The following is a 16,678-nucleotide window of genomic DNA, read 5'->3' as shown; positions in this document are numbered from 1 at the left end:
CCTTGGATTTAATTTCCATCTCTGTGCTGATGATTCTCAAATCTACCTATCCTGTTGACCTCCAATCTTACCCCCAAAGACCTTTCAGACATCTTAAACTGGATGTCCAGTAGACATCTTAAACTTAATATGCCCAAATCCCAACTCATTATCTTTCCCTCTAATTTCTCCCCATCTCCTACCATCCCTATTACTGTAGAGGGCAAAACCATTCTCCCAGTCCCTCAGGCTTGCAATCTAGGAGTCATCCTGAATTTGTTACTATTACATATACACCCTCCCCATCCAATCTGTTGCCAAGGCCTGTCTATTTCACCTTCACGTCTTTGGAGGTGATAGGGAGCTATTTGGTTAGACTTAGGAAAATCACTTTTATAGCTGAATGGAGGATGGATTGAAGTGGGGAGAGACTTGAGGCAAAGAGACCTACCAGCAAGCTTATTATAATAGTCCACATAAGGTGAAAAGGGTCACATAAAATTTCATGGAGTTATTTTTAAGTTTTATTTTCTCTGCTAAATTCTACCATTATCATGTTATTTTGAGGCAACTAGGTAGCACACTGGCTATAGTGCTACACTTGGAGTCAGAGAGACCTGATTATGAATCCTACCTCAGTCACTTACTAGCTGTGTAACTCTGAGCAAGTCATTTGATCTCTTTGTCTCATTTTCCTCATCTTCAAAAAGAGGATCATGTTAGCACCTGCCTCCCTGGGTTATTACATCCTGGACCATCTCCAGTCATCCTGATGAATATCTGATCACTGGACCCAGATGGCTCTGGAGGAGAAAGTGATGCTGGTGACTGCAAGCCTGCCTCCCTCAAATCAAAGTCAACTGCAAGTCATGTTATCTTCTCCCTGATCTCATGGTCCTCTTTGAGAACAAAGGACAAACACAACACACACAACAATAATTGTGAGGATCAGTTGAGAATTGCGAGCTATTGATATTTATGTTGATCTCCTGTGAAGCTTCTGGATGGAAATGCCCTGGAACTAGTCTGAGGGAGAGATAAGCATCTCAAAACAGTAAAGGAGGGTGGCATGTATGTGGGGAGGTGGGGACAGGACTGGAGTGTGTGTTGAGAGGGGCAATATCAGAAATTATGAAGAAGACAACATTAACAACTGTGGAAGGTTCAGGTAAAATTATAGAATGCTGAGGATTAAAAAGAGGGAAATCAGAGAAGAAACTAGCTAAGATTCTTTTTCTAATGTTGAGTACTAGTTGGACTAGATGGTACAGGGTTCCCTTCCCACTCTGAGATTACATGCTTCTGTGGTATGTAGGAGAGGAGAAAAATAGGAGAAGAATATAGAAGAAAAGGGAGAGGAAGGAAGAAAAGGGATAGTCTGTGGGAGGGAGAAGAGAGATGGGATAGAGGTGTGGGAAGGAGACAATAGGATGAAGATATAGAAAAGAGGAAAAAATATGTGAAGGGGATGTAGAAGGAGAGAGAGTTAGATAAGAGAAAAGAGATGGACTGGGGTTTAAGGAGAAGAGAGATGGGGTTGGTGTGGGAGTTTTAGAGAAAGATAGAATAGGATGGGAAGGAGATGTGGTGTGTGAGACAAAGAGGATGGATGGAGGTTGTGGGTGTAGAATGGTAATGGGAGGGGAGGAAAGGGATGGGAACAAAGAGAGATAAGATAGGGTTGGAGAAGGGAGGAGAGAGATGGGATAGGATGAATGTTGGGAAAGAGAGGGAGAAGAAATGAGAAGTGTCTAACTTGTCTCTTCCCATAGCTAATCTCCTTGCCCAACAAGCTAAAGCTCTTGCGTTTAGTTTCTTCTACTTTAAATATACACAGTATATTTGTATACACAATATACACAGTAAAGTGAGGAGCAGCAAGGTGGTGTTTGGGAAGGTGATGATTCCAAGGATCAGGCAGTGAACAATACCAAGAACTACTCAGACATCCCAACTTCTTATTCCCTTTCTCAAATCCTGCTCCTCAGTTCTGAGGACTCCTGATGTTCAGAAGGGAGAGGACCCAATTGGCTGTTATCTATTGGAAATAATAATAGTGGTAACAACATGGTGTAGTGGAAAGGGCACTGAACAGGGAGCAATATACCTAGGGTCTAGTTGTGGCTGTGCTGCTGTGTGACCCTGAGCAACTCATCCAATCTCTCTGGACCTTAGTTTATTCATCTGTGTTAGACTAGATGATATCTTAAACTCCCTTTTCAGACCAAATATTCTACAGCTAACTGATTGGTTTGTTAAAAATTTGTTGAGTTTCTACTGTACACCAAGGCACTGTGTGTTTCTCTTGGATCAGAGAATTTACTACTGAGATTAGAATAGCACCTTGATGTCAAGGGCAGCATCATTTTCCCTTTTCCATTCCCCACAATGGTGTGTGTGTGTGTGTATATATGTATATATACACATATATACACGTATATACATATACATATGTGTATATATGTATGTATATATGTGCACATATGTATATATATAATAAGTACTTCAGTAAGCATTTGGTGAATGAATTCTGAAAATCATCAAACCATCATTATATCTTTCATTAACATAGCTCCTTACAACTTTCAAAGCTCTTTTACGTTTATCATTTGATTTAATCCTCACAGAAATTTTTCGCAGTAGATACAACAGTTCCTCATTTTACACAAGGGGAAACTGAGGCTCAAGGCCATTACAGAAATTACCCAAGACCATTTAGTGAGTTAGTAGTAGGGGCTGAGATTGGAATTTAGGCATCTTATTCTAGATCTAGTGCTTTCATCACCACTTGGGTCAGCCACCCTTGACTTTATTAACATCTCTGCTTTCTAGGAGAGGTCCTTGACCTTGTTCTGGCCACCTCTTTATTCCCTCAGGTTTCCACCTCACCTGGTTCCATGTTACCCCAGGAGGAGAAAGAGCCGTTGTCCTCCCAGACCAGGAACCAGGCTGGGCTACGACGACATAAGCGCCATGGCATATCCCAGCCAGTGGCCCCAACCCACCAAGTCCCAAAGAATGGTGAACTCCTTACTACACAGGAAGCGTCTCCCTTTCTGTTGGAACTGCAGAGTCTTCCAGGATTGGCCGACGTAGATCTCAGTGCCCAAAACCCCAATATCCAGGTGAGTATCTGGGAAGGTAGGTCAGAGAATGGAGTGGAGGTCGAAGGGAGTGGGGTGGAATAGAGGAGAGACTGAATTCATCTGGGAAGCAGTATGGTCAAGTGCAAGGAGCCTTGGGTCTGGAATTAGGGGCCATGACTCCAGATACTGAATCCTCACTATCATCTACTATCTGTGCAACCTTGGGCTAGTCCCTTCACTTCCCAGGGCCTCAGTACCTTCATCTGTCAAATGAGGGGTTGAACGAGATGACCTCTGAAGTCCCTTCCAGTTGTAGGTCTGTGATCCTATGATCTTTTGGCTCCAGGTGTCGTCATTCAAATAGTCATGTTGGTGCTTGGAGGATGATGGAGTTAAGATGAAGGGGGTAGAATCTTCAAAGTTCTTTCCAAATTTCAGCCTTATGATCAGTGCTTTTAGAAATGGAGGCTAGAGTCCTCTCCCTTTCCTTCCCATACAAATGACTTTTGTTCAGGGATAAAGAAGTTTATAGTAATTCACACACATGTAACGCTTTAAGTTTTGTAAAAGGTTTTCTTGGCAACACTCTTAAGAGATAGGTAATAGCATTTTTATTATCCTCACTTTAGAGTTGAGGAAATTGAGACTCAGAGAGGTTAACTGATTTCTGTAGGGTCACAAAAGTAACAACTGTTGGACCCAAGACTGAAATTCGGGTCCTCTGACTCATGTTACTACTCATCTCTGCCTCAAACTATAAACACTTGGAAATGCAGTTTGTTCCTCAAGCTGGGAAAACTTAGGAACTAAACCGTTTGGGGCCATTTTACACCAAAGTGCTTCCTGGCTCCTATTTACTGAAATAGGGAAGACTACGCACAGGAGTTGCATAGGGGACCTGGGAATCCTTGGCCCTCCTTGGCCCATCCAGTCCCATGGAGGCCTAGACTGGTTCAAATTCTATTTTTCCTTCAGAGAGACCATTCCAACCTTGGTTGAAGCCAAAGGTCAGAAATGTAGAATTCCAGTGCAGGCTGTGTGGAGAAGAATACAGACTTTGTTTCCCCATCAGCCCCCACTCAGCACAGCTGGCATAGGGCTGAGGGAATGTAGCTTGGGCATTCAGCTCTTTCTGGGTAGCCTAGAGCTTGGCATCAAGAGGAGAGTGACTTAGATAAGGTAGATTCTAATTTTGGTAATTCCTAAACATGACCTGAAAACACCAGAAGGTTAAACTTACTAGCCATGGGTTTAAGTTATCCATGGAGTTATGATGAAAAGGGTAGAATCTTTAAAGTTCCTTCCAAATTTCAGCTCTTTGAGCAGTGCTTCTAGGAATGATGGGCAAAAGTCCCACAACATATGTAATATAAAATAATTAATATATTTATATACGATTATTATGTTGGATTATCCTATACTGTAATTGTTATGTTCTAATATATAACCACATGTAATTATAATTATATTTTATATATTGTATATATTTTATGTAATTATATTTTATGCATATGTTATAAATATTATGTGTCATATTATACAGTATGATAGATAATATTATCACCGTCCATTACTTTTTTAAGACCTTTCTTAGCATGGCAAATGGAAAGAGCACTAGATCTGAAATTAGAAGCCTGAGTTTGAATCCTGGCTTTACCACCTGCTTACTCTCTCTAGGCTTCAGTTTCCTTATTTGTAAAATGAGTGGGCTTAACTAGCTGATCTCTGAGGTCCCTAAAGTGCTGGGATCTCATTTTTTTCCCTCACAGTCATGCTCCATAAGACAGAAAAGGCCGGCAGTATTAGAATCTCTGTTTAGCAGAGAATGAAATGTTGGCCCAGAGGAGTAATGTTTTTCCCCAGGTCACACAATTTGTTAGTGGCAGAGTTGTAACTAAAACCCCAGCTGTCTCCCAGACTCAGGCTATTTCAGTTAGACTCTGTTGGCCTTTATCCTGGACAGTGCTTCCAACAGATGAAAAACGGAGGTAATCTCTTCTCCGTTTGCCTTAGGAGGATTCATTGATTCCCAAGCCATGGGGTTGGGTCTAGAGAACACCCCCTGCCCCTCACCTTTCAAGGTTAAAGGAGAACCTTCTATTCATTCCCCCTTCTGTGTCCTTTGTTCCCTCTTGAAGGGACTGAGAGGAGGGAGGTAACACGGAAGAGTATGGGGCTTAGATCAGGATGCCTGGGTTCTAGTCTTGGCTCAACTACCAACAAGCCATGTGATCTTAGTTAAGGTTAACTATGAACCTCAATTTCCCCATTTTACAAATGGGTCAATAATATCAGATCATGTTTGTTTAGCACTATGGGGTTTACAAAGAATTGTTCTCAAGGTAGGCAGTACAAGTATTATCATGATAATAATTAATAAAAGCTAGCATTTATATAGTGTTTTACAGATATGACAGCAAGTTTCCAATGAATGCAAATAATCCTGTGAAGCAGTCAGATATGGAATTCACACTACTCATATTTATAATTATGTAAAAATATGGTCATTGGAAATATGGAAAATATGGCTCAGTGGAAACATGCAGTGAAAATTCAAATAATACAACCACTTCCCAGGATTCATTATTCAAGCTAATTGGGATCCTCACAACTCTGGTGCTATTATCCTTCATTTTACAGATGAGGGAACTAAGGCAGACAGAAATTGTGACTTTCCCAGGATCACATAGTTAATAGGTGTTCAAGCCTGGACACGTTCATTTTACAGAATGAGCCTTCAAGAAGAAAGTGAGGCTAACTATGCTCAGGGGTGTTCCAACATGGCCTGAATACATCAGAAACAACACCATTCTCCATGAAGGGTAATAATAATATTACATGGATTGATAATAGCACGTTAAATTAGCACTTTCCTCCTTGTATCTTCACCACAGTCTTTGTGAGATAGGCAAGTTGTTAAAGTAGAAAGAATGCCAGATTTGGAGCCAGAGGAAGAGAGTTCAAATTTTAACTTCCACTTACTACTTATATGAGCTTGGGCAATTGATCAATAAGCATTTATTAATTGCCTACTCTGTGCCAGGCAGAAAGGCAACATGGCATAGTGGATAGAGAGTTGACCCTGGAGTCTGGGGGAATTAGACTAGGTAACTCTCAAAAACTCTGAGTGGTAAAAATTATCTCTTTTAGTAGTAGGAGTTTCTTCATCCAGAGGACCCAACACCAGTGAAATCACAGATCATTCAATCAGTAAACATTTATTAAGTTCACATACTAAGGACACATACTTATGTATGTGTCAGGCTCTGTGCTAAGCTCTGGGGATACAAAGAAAGATAAAAGACATCTCCTGCCCTCCAGTAACTCACAGTCTAATGGGGAAGAAAGGCAATATGCAAACCAACACATACAAATTACATACATGATAAATAGGAAATAATTAAAGAAGGAAGGCACTAGAGCTAAGAAGGGCTGGAAAAATCTTCCTGTAGAAGATGTGATTTTATTTGGGACTTCACAGAAATCAGGGAGGTCAGCAGGTGGGGTGGAGGAGGGAGAGCATTCCAGGCATGAGAGATGGTCAGAGAAATGCCCAGAGCCAAGAGAGGGAGTGTGTTGTTCATGGAACAACCAGGAAGCCAGTGTCACTGCATCGGAGAATACATAGTGGGGGGTAAGGTGTAAAAAAAACCTGGAAAGGTAGGAGAGTTCTAGGTTATGAAGGGCTTTGAAAGACAAACAGGATTTTGTGTTTGATCCTGGAGGAGATAGGGAGTCACTGTAAAACAAACAAACAAACAAAAACTTTAAAAGATACAGAAAAAAGTATTCCAAGCATAGTTCTAGGCAATCCAACTCTCTAAGTCTTTACAGTCTTAGAGAGTTACCTAGAGTATTGAAAGGCTAAATAACTTAACCAGGGTCACACAGCCATATGGGTCAGAGGTGGGGCTTGATCCCAGGTCTTCCCAGCTTTGAGATCAGCTCTCTATCCGCCACACTAGAGGTGTCAAACGCTGAACTCAAGGGTTGCACATGACCCACAATGCTTCTGAGTGGTCCCCCAACCAGCCTGAAATGTAAAATATCTGACAAAAGAAATAAAACTACAATAAGCCAATCTCTGGCTTCCTCCTAAGGAAAATGAGGGGGTTGAACTAGACCAGTGCTTCCTAAATTGTGGATCAAAACCCCACGGGGTCATGAAAATTTGACAACAGTAAAAGGTTTCTGAACACCCAGTGACAAAAAGTTAATTTGAGGTCAAACACATAATGAATCTGAAGTATTTCTGGAAGCACTTGCCCATATTGCATCCAACTTCTGAAAACACAGCATGTGCACTTTGCCCTGTGCACACCCTCAGGCCACACCAGGCCAACTAATGCTGCCTAAACTGAAAAGGGGTTGGGAGTGGAAAAAGTTTAAGAAGCCCTGAACTAGATGACAGTCTAAGTTCAAAATTTGTGATCCTGCACGTATCTTGCCTCCCTTATAGGGTCACTATGAGGCACAAATGAGATTCTGTGTTCGAAAGCATTTTGTAAACTGTAAAGTACTATTACCATTACTATTGTTGTGGACAGAAGTGGCAGTTTTGCTGCTGAGATCTCCCTGACTGCCCAACCTGGCATCCCCCCCCAACCCAGGTGACCATTGAGGTGGTAGATGACCTGCAGGCTGAGATGGAGATGGACTTGTTAACAGAAACCAGTGATTACTGGTCCTTGGGCTCCCCCAGCTGGCTCCCTGCCAAAGAGTTCTTCTGGCCTCTGTTCTGGGGCTATACGGAGGGTGAGGAGGGAGGATCTGGGCCCCAGCCAGAGGGAAAAGCCCTCAAAGAGGAAGAGGGAAAGGAAGACAATGAGGAAGACTATGCAACAGAATATGAGGAGGAAGAAGAGGAGGAGGAAGAGCCCATGCTGAGTGGAGTGGGAAGCAACTGGAATCAGAGGTGGCCAACACCAAAGACCTGGGATTTTATGGAGAAATATAACTATGGTGAGTAGATGGTGCACTGGGGACTGTAGACCACCTTGGGACATTCCAGGAAGGGAAAAGGGGTCCAAGAGAGAAAGCACAGTGTCACAGAGAAATGACAGAGTAGAAGAGATCACTCTTTTTGTGGATTGGGTATAAAATAATAATAATTCATTTGATTAAATAATGCTTTATTTTTCATGAATCTGTGATCTGTGCGGCCTCAGGCAAGTCACTTAACCTGTCTTGGCCTCAGTTTCCTCATTTGTAAAATGAGAGAATTGGACTGGATGAACCCTGAAATCCCTTCCAGCTTTGGTTCTACAATCTTTCCACCAACCTATATCAAAAGAACCCCGTACCATAGAAGATAGTAGCAAGAATCAGAGATAGGGAACAGATCAATGATTTAATTGATATAAAAAACTGGGTGAAATAACTCCCACTACCAAGGTAGGTCAGCCCTGGAACCTTCTCTGTAATTTACAGTCTTAGAGAGTTACCTAGAGTATTGAAAGGCTAAATAACTTAACCAGGGTCACACAGCCATATGGGTCAGAGGTGGGGCTTGATCCTAGGTCTTCCCAGCTTTGAGATCAGCTCTCTATCCACAACACTAGAGGTGTCAAACACTGAACTCAAGGGCTGCACATGACCCACAATGCTTCTGAGTGGACTCTGAACCAGACTGAAATGTAAAATATCTGACAAAAGAAATAAAATTACAATAAAACTTTAAAATGACATTTTAAAACTATATCAATTATGCCTGCAAGGATCAGTTTTGGTAGCCCTGTTTCAGTTCAAGTTTGATCCCACTGCAGTACAACATGAGTGGAATAGGAAGCAACTGGAATCAGAGATGGCCTCTCTCTTTAAGAATTTCAGAGGCTAAAAAAAACCTTCAACTGTTGGCTGACCTTCTGGTGGTGAGCTTCCTCTCCAGAGGGAGTGCTTTGTTCAAGGCTATAAAATCATTGGCAAAGGTATGACCAGAACCAATTGACAAACAAGCATTTATTAAATGCCTCCTCTACCAGGCGCTGTGCTAGGTACTAAAGATACAAAGAAAAAATAGTAATTTCAACTTTTAAGAAGTTTATAGTCTATGGAGACTGTATATGACCAATGAGATCTTATCTCTGAGCAGGTAAACAGAAAAGTTTCCTAGACTCTTAAATCCAACTAATTAATCTAACAGGTGAATTTTGAGCCACCAGTCAACCAATACGTATTTATGAGGCACCCACTACTAAATGTGCCAGGTGCTGGGGTTACACCAGGTAGAGATCCCAACTCCAGCTCTCTTGGAGTTATCAGCAAGGTAGGGGGCTCACAAGAGAGCTGGGACAGGACATTTGTGGACCCCAGCCAAGTTGCATTTGTGGGCAGCTCAGTTATAAGGAAAATCTCAGAGTTTCAAATCTTTACTGTAATGCATATAGCTTATCACAAAATAAAGTATCTACATACATGGAGAATAGAATTTTCTGCCGCTAAGAAACTGTGCATTTATTTTTAAAAATACCCCAAAGTGTTCCTCCTTGGGCCATCCCTTCCCCATTCTTGCCTCATTATGTCCTAAGCATCTGCTTACCTAGACCACCCCACATTTCAGCTGTACCTATCATATTCTCCTTTCTGTGCTCCCAGATTATGAGGTGGAAGGAGAATGGAGCCCCTGGTCCTCTTGCAGTGTTACTTGCAGCAGTGGAACCCAGAAGAGGACCCGTTCCTGTGGCTATGCCTGCACAGCCACAGAGTCTCGGATGTGTGAATTGCCTCGATGCCCTGGTGAGGGTGAGCTTTGCAAAGATGGTTGAGCTCATAGGCTAAATGCTCTAGGGAATTGGGTGTTCTTATGTTTACATGGCAGTAAGTAGGGTATAAGGCTTGGGGGTGTGAGGATGTGTTGGAAGAAAGCAAGGAATATAGTTCCATGTTAGGCTCAAGAATTCCTAGACTTATCTTAGGTCACATTGAACCTTTCTTCTTAGTGATCTGTGGAAATAACAAAGAATTCTGCCCAGCTACTGAGATTATCCACAGGCTCTTCATTACCCTCTAGGTAGGGGCAGCTAGGAGGTACAGTGGATAGAGCACAGTGCAGGAGTCAGGAGGACCTGAGTTCAAATCTCACCTCAGACACTTGACACTCACTAGCTGTGGGAGTGTGACATTCACTGACCTTGGAAGTCACTTAACCCCAGTTGCCTCATCCTGGGTCCAGTCATCCTGATGGATATCTGGTCACTGGATTCAGATGGCTCTGGAGGAGAAATGAGGCTGGTGCAAGTCTTGTCATCATTTCTCTAATGGCATGGTCTTCTTTGACAATGAAGGATGAACACACACACCCTCTCGGTATGCATCTCCTACCTCCAGTCCCAAAGTCTACCTCTTCAACCCACTGTGTCTTCAATGTTGAAGAATAGGATTAAGGGCGTAAAAGTTTTGTGGGCCTTGGGGAGGGGAGAGGGTCACTGCTTTGCACTGATTTTCATTCTTATTAAAGGAACAGAAAGCAAGACAGGCTTTCCTAGTGAGGACTGGCTGCCTGAAGTCCACAATGACACACAAATGCTTGGCTCAGGTCAGTACAGGGTTTGGTCTTGAACTTGAGTAATTGGGGTAGTGATGGGAATGGGGCAGGAATGGGATAAAATCATCCACTGTGGAACTTCACATGGCTAAGAAATCTCTCTCCTCATTCAAATAATAATGTAGCAGTCTTCTGATAAGGCTTGGACTGCTTACAAAGACCCTTAGAGTTGTATTACTTCCCAGTCTGGGAAGAGAGGAAGTAATTCACATTTATATAGCACTGTAAAGTTTAAACACTTTATTCACAATAACCCTCTGAGGTGGGCAGGCAAGTATCATTATCATTGCTTTACAGATGAGAAAACTGAGGCACAGAGAAATTACATGACTTGATCAAGGTCACACAGCTATCAGGTATCAGAGTCAACACTTGAAACCAGACCTATGATATCCCAGGTTTAGTGTTGTTTTTTTTACACTACACTACCTTGCCTCTTGGAGGCAACTAGGTAGTTCAGTGGATAGGGTACTAGACTTGGAGTCAGGAACGCTTGAGTTCAAATCCAGCCTCTTAACATTCACTCACTGTGTGACCCTAGGCATGTCTTTCCTTAATTCACTGGAGAAGGAAATGGCAAACCACTCTAGCATCTTTGCCAAGAAAATCTTATTCAGGATCACAGAGTCAGACATGACTGAACAACAATATTACCCCTTACCTCTCCAGAGCAGTATGGAATAGTGGATAGGACCGTGGACTTGGGGGCAGGCAAATAGGGGTTCAAATCGTAACTCAGACTTACTAGCTGTCCTTTCGGACAAAGTATTTAAACTCTATGTCTGCTTCCTCCCGTAAACTAGGAGCTTTCAACTAGATAGTCTCTGAGGTCTGTTCCAGCTTTAAATCATGAATTCTTTGAGCTTAAGGTTATCTGGTTCAACCTCTTACCAGAAGCATGAATCATCCATCATCTAACAATCTCCACTTGAGACCTTCTGTATCAGTGACCAAACACAGTTGCTTTAGATTTAGATTTAGAGCAACCCTAATAGAAAGTAAGGCTATATCTGTCTTTCTGAGCCATGTAGTTCCCTCATTCTACAAGGTTTTTCTTCCCTTGAGGGAAGAGCTAGGAGTCCCAGTGTAATCACTACTCTTCCTACCCAGTGATCACTTAGGGAAGCCTAATGGAACCCAGTATGATCAGGGAAAGGGGATGAGGAGACTGAGCTGATCCTCTGAGGCCCACAGTTTCCTTCTTGTTGTATGAGAGGGACAAGGTCATTCTTGCCTTGAGCTGCCAGATTTTATTTTAGGGAACATGGAATAATGACTTGAGAGGTGGGGAAATGGTACCACCTGCTAACAGATATCATCAGTATTTTTTGAATATATGACCTTTATGTGTCTTTACTTAGCTTATGAAAAAGGATGGGACCCTGAATTACAAGGACTATGTGGTAGTCATAGCATTGCCATACTTCATACTTTTTAAGGTGAGAAACTCTGAGGGTCTTCCCCTCCCCTATTGATTCTTTTATGAGGGCAAACTAGGCCATCTTATGCCTCCGTTCTTATCTAGCCCTTAACTACTGAATGGACATTGCCTTAGACAAACTAAGACCTGGGAAAGACCTTAACTTAAGAAGGCCAAGGTCTCCTACTGTATCCAGGACTATCACCACTCGTCTTGACTTATGTCTTGCCACTGGACTTCGATGTCTTTGGAAGAGAGTGAGGCTGATGACTTAGCATAACTACCAAATCCTGTTCACTTGCAAATGGAGACATCATCCTGCTGATGTCACTGGTCCTCTTGGAGAACAAAGGATGAGCAACAGCTTTTCAAGAATTTGGATTCAAAGCCTGCCTCTGGTGCTTGCTACCTGTGTGAGTTACTTAATTTCCCCAGATCTCAGTTTCCTCATCTGTAAAATAAGAGGGTTGCATTAGACAGCCTCTGAGGTCTCTGCTAGCCCCAGTTCTATAATACTCTGATCTATTTAATCCTCATCACAATTCAGTGGTGAGGTCAACAGGGCCAGGTCTCATTTGGCAAATTAGGAAACTAAGCCTCAGAGATTTTACCTGTATCATAAAACTGGAATGGCCAAAATAAAACTGAACTTCAGCTCTTTTAATGACTGGCTGCGTGGAATATGGCACCTTCTGTCCCAGAATACCCTTTTTCAGGAATGCGCCTTAGGATATATGTCCAAGATGACACATATGAAGCTCCCAGCTCAGGTACCAAATCTGGTCTGCCTTCCTAATAATTAGAGCTACTCCAAAATGAAATTGGACATATCTACAAGGTAATATGCCCCCTGATGTAGGTGTTCAAGCACCTGCTTGACTGTGGTAATAGAATGGGATAGCACATGCTCCAAGTAAAATGAACTGGACTAGATAACCTCGGGAGGCCTCAGCCGTCTCTGGAATTCTGTGCTTCCCTGAAAGGACCACATTGCCATGGTGCTCCTGAGAAAGAAGGGCAGTCTCTCCCCAGCTGTAGCTACAATAGGTTTGCTTGGACCCTTTCCTATCAAGTAGGAAGCAGGAGTAAGGAAAACTTTGAGGAGCAAGGTAAGTTTGAAGAGCAGGGTAAGGGGAAAGGAGCATTTCCTACTGGACTTTGCCCAGCTGGCCTCTGATTCCTATTCCCAGAGTCACCCTGACAGCAGTTTAGGGAAAAAGACCTTCAAGACTTAGAGACTTTTATAAGGGTGGGCTCTCATTGCCAAGTTCATAATGACCACTGGATGCTTTGAGGAGGACAAGAAGAAAATGGTTGTATCCCCCTCATTCATTTTTTTCCTCATTAACACTTATTGAACCCCAACTATGTATAAGGTACTGTTCTAAGTAGTCAAAATGGATCCTTCCTTTCTCCTGCCCAGAGGTAGACAGCTGTGAGAAGTGGCTAAACTGCAAGAGTGACTTCCTGGCTAAATACATGAGTAAGGTGCTAACAGATCTGCCCAGCTGCCCATGTGCCTATCCTCTGGAGGCTGTGTACAGTGCTGTGAGCCTTCCAGATGAGCAGCAAGGCAGAAGCTTTCGCTGGAGGGATGCAAGCGGCCCCAAGGAACACCTGGATGTCTATCAGCCAACTGCACGTTTCTGCCTACGCTCCCTCCTCTCTTTGGACAGTACCACTCTGGCTGCCCAGCACTGCTGCTATGATGAGGGCAGCCAGCTACTGACTCGTGGGAAGGGGGCTGGTGCACCTGACCTCATCAGCACTGACTTCTCCCCAGAGCTGCACTTCAAGGTGGACACGCTGCCTTGGATCCTGTGCAAAGGTGACTGGAGCCGCTACCATACAGCACGACCCCCAAACAATGGGCGGGCCTGTGCCGACAACCCTCCTGAGGATGAATACCTGGCCCAGTTGCAGGAAGCCAAAGAGTATTAACCAAAGGGTCAGGGAGGCCCAAAACATGGATGAATGGAGGCTTGGCTTTATCTCTGGTGGCTGGGCCAGAGGTGATAGGGTCCTGTTGGCTGCTCCCTAGGAATATCTGGAAAAGGGTAGGGTAAGAACACCTCACAATTGGGGTATCTGTGCCAAGCTGCTCAATGGGGGAGGGTTTTCCTGGGCATCTCTGACCCTTGCATGTTTTCTCCCAGGTTAGCAGAGAGAGAAGTCTCCCTGAAAGGGGGACTTCTCAGTTGATTGGCTTCACCTGTCACTTTCTTGTTCAGAATATGGAAGGTGAAGGGGTGTGTGTGTGTGTGTGTGTGTGTGTTTGTGTGTGATAGAGACAGATAGACAGATTCAAAGAAAGAGACACAGAGACAGAGTGAGTGAAAGGTTGGTTTTCGATCAGCCCATCCCTGGGTTCTGGATGGAGAAAAGAGGGGCGTAGCATTCACAAAGCTCTTACTAGCTCTGCGGGTTCCACTCTCCCAACCCCCCAAACTCTCTCTCTTGCCTTCCTGCAAGGAGATTTCTGTTTTCCTCTCTTTCCCAGGTTCTTGTGTCCTCATCATATTGGTTTGGACACTAGTTTTGGCATAACCATCCAGACAGACTCCAGTTTTTTGGGAGAAGAGTTGGAAGCTTAAGACTTGCTTAATGGATCTTAGGAGTGGCTCAGCTGAACTAGAGATAAGCACCTTCATCTCCAGTGACTCTCTGAGGATCTGGGGAATGATTGAGGGTCAGTTGGGGACAAGTGACAGGAGGATCCAGTCAGTCAGATTTGTCCAAACATGTCTTCCCTCTCTTCTGAGGGGTCTGAGCAAATAGAGTGGGTGAACATTACTGCCACTGCCAGGCATGTCTGCAACAGTTACTTTGGCTTCAGCCAGCTCTGTAATGGGATATATACCTCATTTACTCTCCCCAGCCTTCCCCTAAGATTCTGGCTGAGTACCTCAGTGCCACCACCTTCCTATTTTCCCTAGTAAGGTAAGAGGCTAAACATTTACTTCTGGTATTTGGGGGTAATGTTGTGTGGGTATCTGTACAGGGAGAGTAATACAGGATGCCAGACATCTTTAGCCCACAGAGTGCTTAGGATAGATTCATTGATTGCCCACTTGTGACAATAGTTCCTTAGTTGGCATCAAAGCAATCCCACAAAGGCATTAAGGTCTGAAGTAAGTATGTGGCCTAGATGTGTTGGGAGGAGGAAAGACGATAAGAACTGGATTGATTGGATTAGGGCTGGGGGAATGGTACCCAACCAGGGGAAAGGAGATGGGGATGTTCATGCTGATCCCAACCCTTGCTCTCCATCCTATGAATATTGTGCTCCCAGTCTCAATCCCACAATGAGAACATGAAAGCCTGAGTGAGGATGTGATCAGATGTCAGAACAGGACAGGACTGAGGAAGGGGGTGTCATAGCTGCAAAACCTGGGATGGGGCTATAGCTGACTTAGAATGGTGTACAAATTTTTACTCCGTACCGATTTCCCTTCCCCACCCCTAAGCCCCTCACTTCTGTTGTCTTACTTCAGCTCTGCGGTGCCCCTCTTTTCTGTCCTGGGTTGCAACGTCTTGTAGTTTCTATCTGTGGGGGGTTAACTTGATGTAGTCATATGTCACTTGTTACCAAGTTCTGAGGAGGGTCGGAAAGAGGGTAAAGGAGACTCAATGAGCTGCAGTGGGATCTTTTCGGATCTTCAGCAATAAAGCACTTTATTTGATACCACTGCCTGGTAAAGCAGGGAGCAGTGGGAGGAATCCAGGGGTGCTCGAAATGAATTTGAACAGTCTCTGGCCTGCACTTGTTATGGCTCTCAGGAGGGTACTGAACAGAAGCTGTCCTCATTAAGGGTCACCTGTAAGGGCTTGAGATTCACCTCACAGGGAGATGTGAGTAGGGCGGCTCCTGAAACCCTTTCTGCACTTTTAACAGGCACGCATGGGAGGTAGGGGAAGGGGGACACCAGATCACCATTCATTAGCAATTTCATCAAAATCTGGCCTGACACTCAGAAGGCTCCTTCTTTCTTTCTATACTCACATGCACTTCAGTCAGGTCAACGTGCAAACTGATTTACTTTGCTGTGTTAAAGAGTACTCACCCAGGACAGCAATGGTACTTGCCTGGAGTCCCCTCAGTCTTCTCAGCTGCCCCTACACCTGCTCAAACTTAGGCTGGGGGGAGAGGAAGGAATGTTGGCTGTCAAGGCTTGCACTGACCCTGTAACATGACCTACAAAGTGCCAGTCCACATATGTTTGGATTGCCTCTCCCAGCTCTTCCAGAAGCTCCTAGGAGAACTTTCAGTCATCTCTGACTAATAATGGGAACCAGTGCCCTTGGGGCCTATCTGTCTTCCCTGTCTCACTTTTTTCTCCATTTGTAAGTTAACAGTTCATCCGGGTACTTAATTTTGAGCCTGCTCCTATATCCAAAGCACATTTGTAGAGGACTATTTCAGAGGCCAAAGAATATACTCCAATTTATGTCGGAGGTGAATACCCCCACTGGACAGACCCTCTTGTTAGAGAAGGGCCCACTGCTACTAGTTAACATTTATATAACACTTACTATGTGCCATGTACTATACCAAGCACTTTACAATTATCATCTCATCTGATCTTCACAACTCTGGTGCTATTATTATGCCCATTTTGCAAATGAGGAAACTGAGGCAAAAAGAGATTA

At 43.7% G+C, this 16,678-nt stretch overlaps 1 protein-coding gene across 2 annotated transcripts in view; it reads left to right on the top strand.

Moving 5' to 3' along the window:
- The window catches only part of ISM2 (isthmin 2), a 28,633-nt gene extending 14,559 nt beyond the window's left edge, over nucleotides 1–14,074 (top strand). Inside the window, exons 2-6 of one of the 2 annotated variants that reach the window (XM_072623226.1) lie at nucleotides 2,856–3,104; nucleotides 7,676–8,027; nucleotides 9,660–9,806; nucleotides 10,522–10,599; nucleotides 13,452–14,074. In XM_072623226.1, coding sequence (XP_072479327.1) covers nucleotides 2,856–3,104; nucleotides 7,676–8,027; nucleotides 9,660–9,806; nucleotides 10,522–10,599; nucleotides 13,452–13,969 — 1,344 coding nt within the window. In that variant the 3' untranslated portion in view covers nucleotides 13,970–14,074. The remainder of the gene's footprint in view (nucleotides 1–2,855; nucleotides 3,105–7,675; nucleotides 8,028–9,659; nucleotides 9,807–10,521; nucleotides 10,600–13,451) is intronic. The other variant, XM_072623225.1, reaches the window with a different exon arrangement.
- The last annotated feature ends 2,604 nt before the right edge of the window (nucleotides 14,075–16,678 follow it).

The sequence above is a fragment of the Notamacropus eugenii genome, chromosome 7, assembly GCF_028372415.1.
Source record: "Notamacropus eugenii isolate mMacEug1 chromosome 7, mMacEug1.pri_v2, whole genome shotgun sequence".
NCBI classification, from domain to species: Eukaryota; Metazoa; Chordata; class Mammalia; order Diprotodontia; family Macropodidae; genus Notamacropus; species Notamacropus eugenii.
The sequence above is the reverse complement of the archived record's forward strand: the minus strand, read 5'-3'. Positions and strand labels throughout refer to the sequence as shown.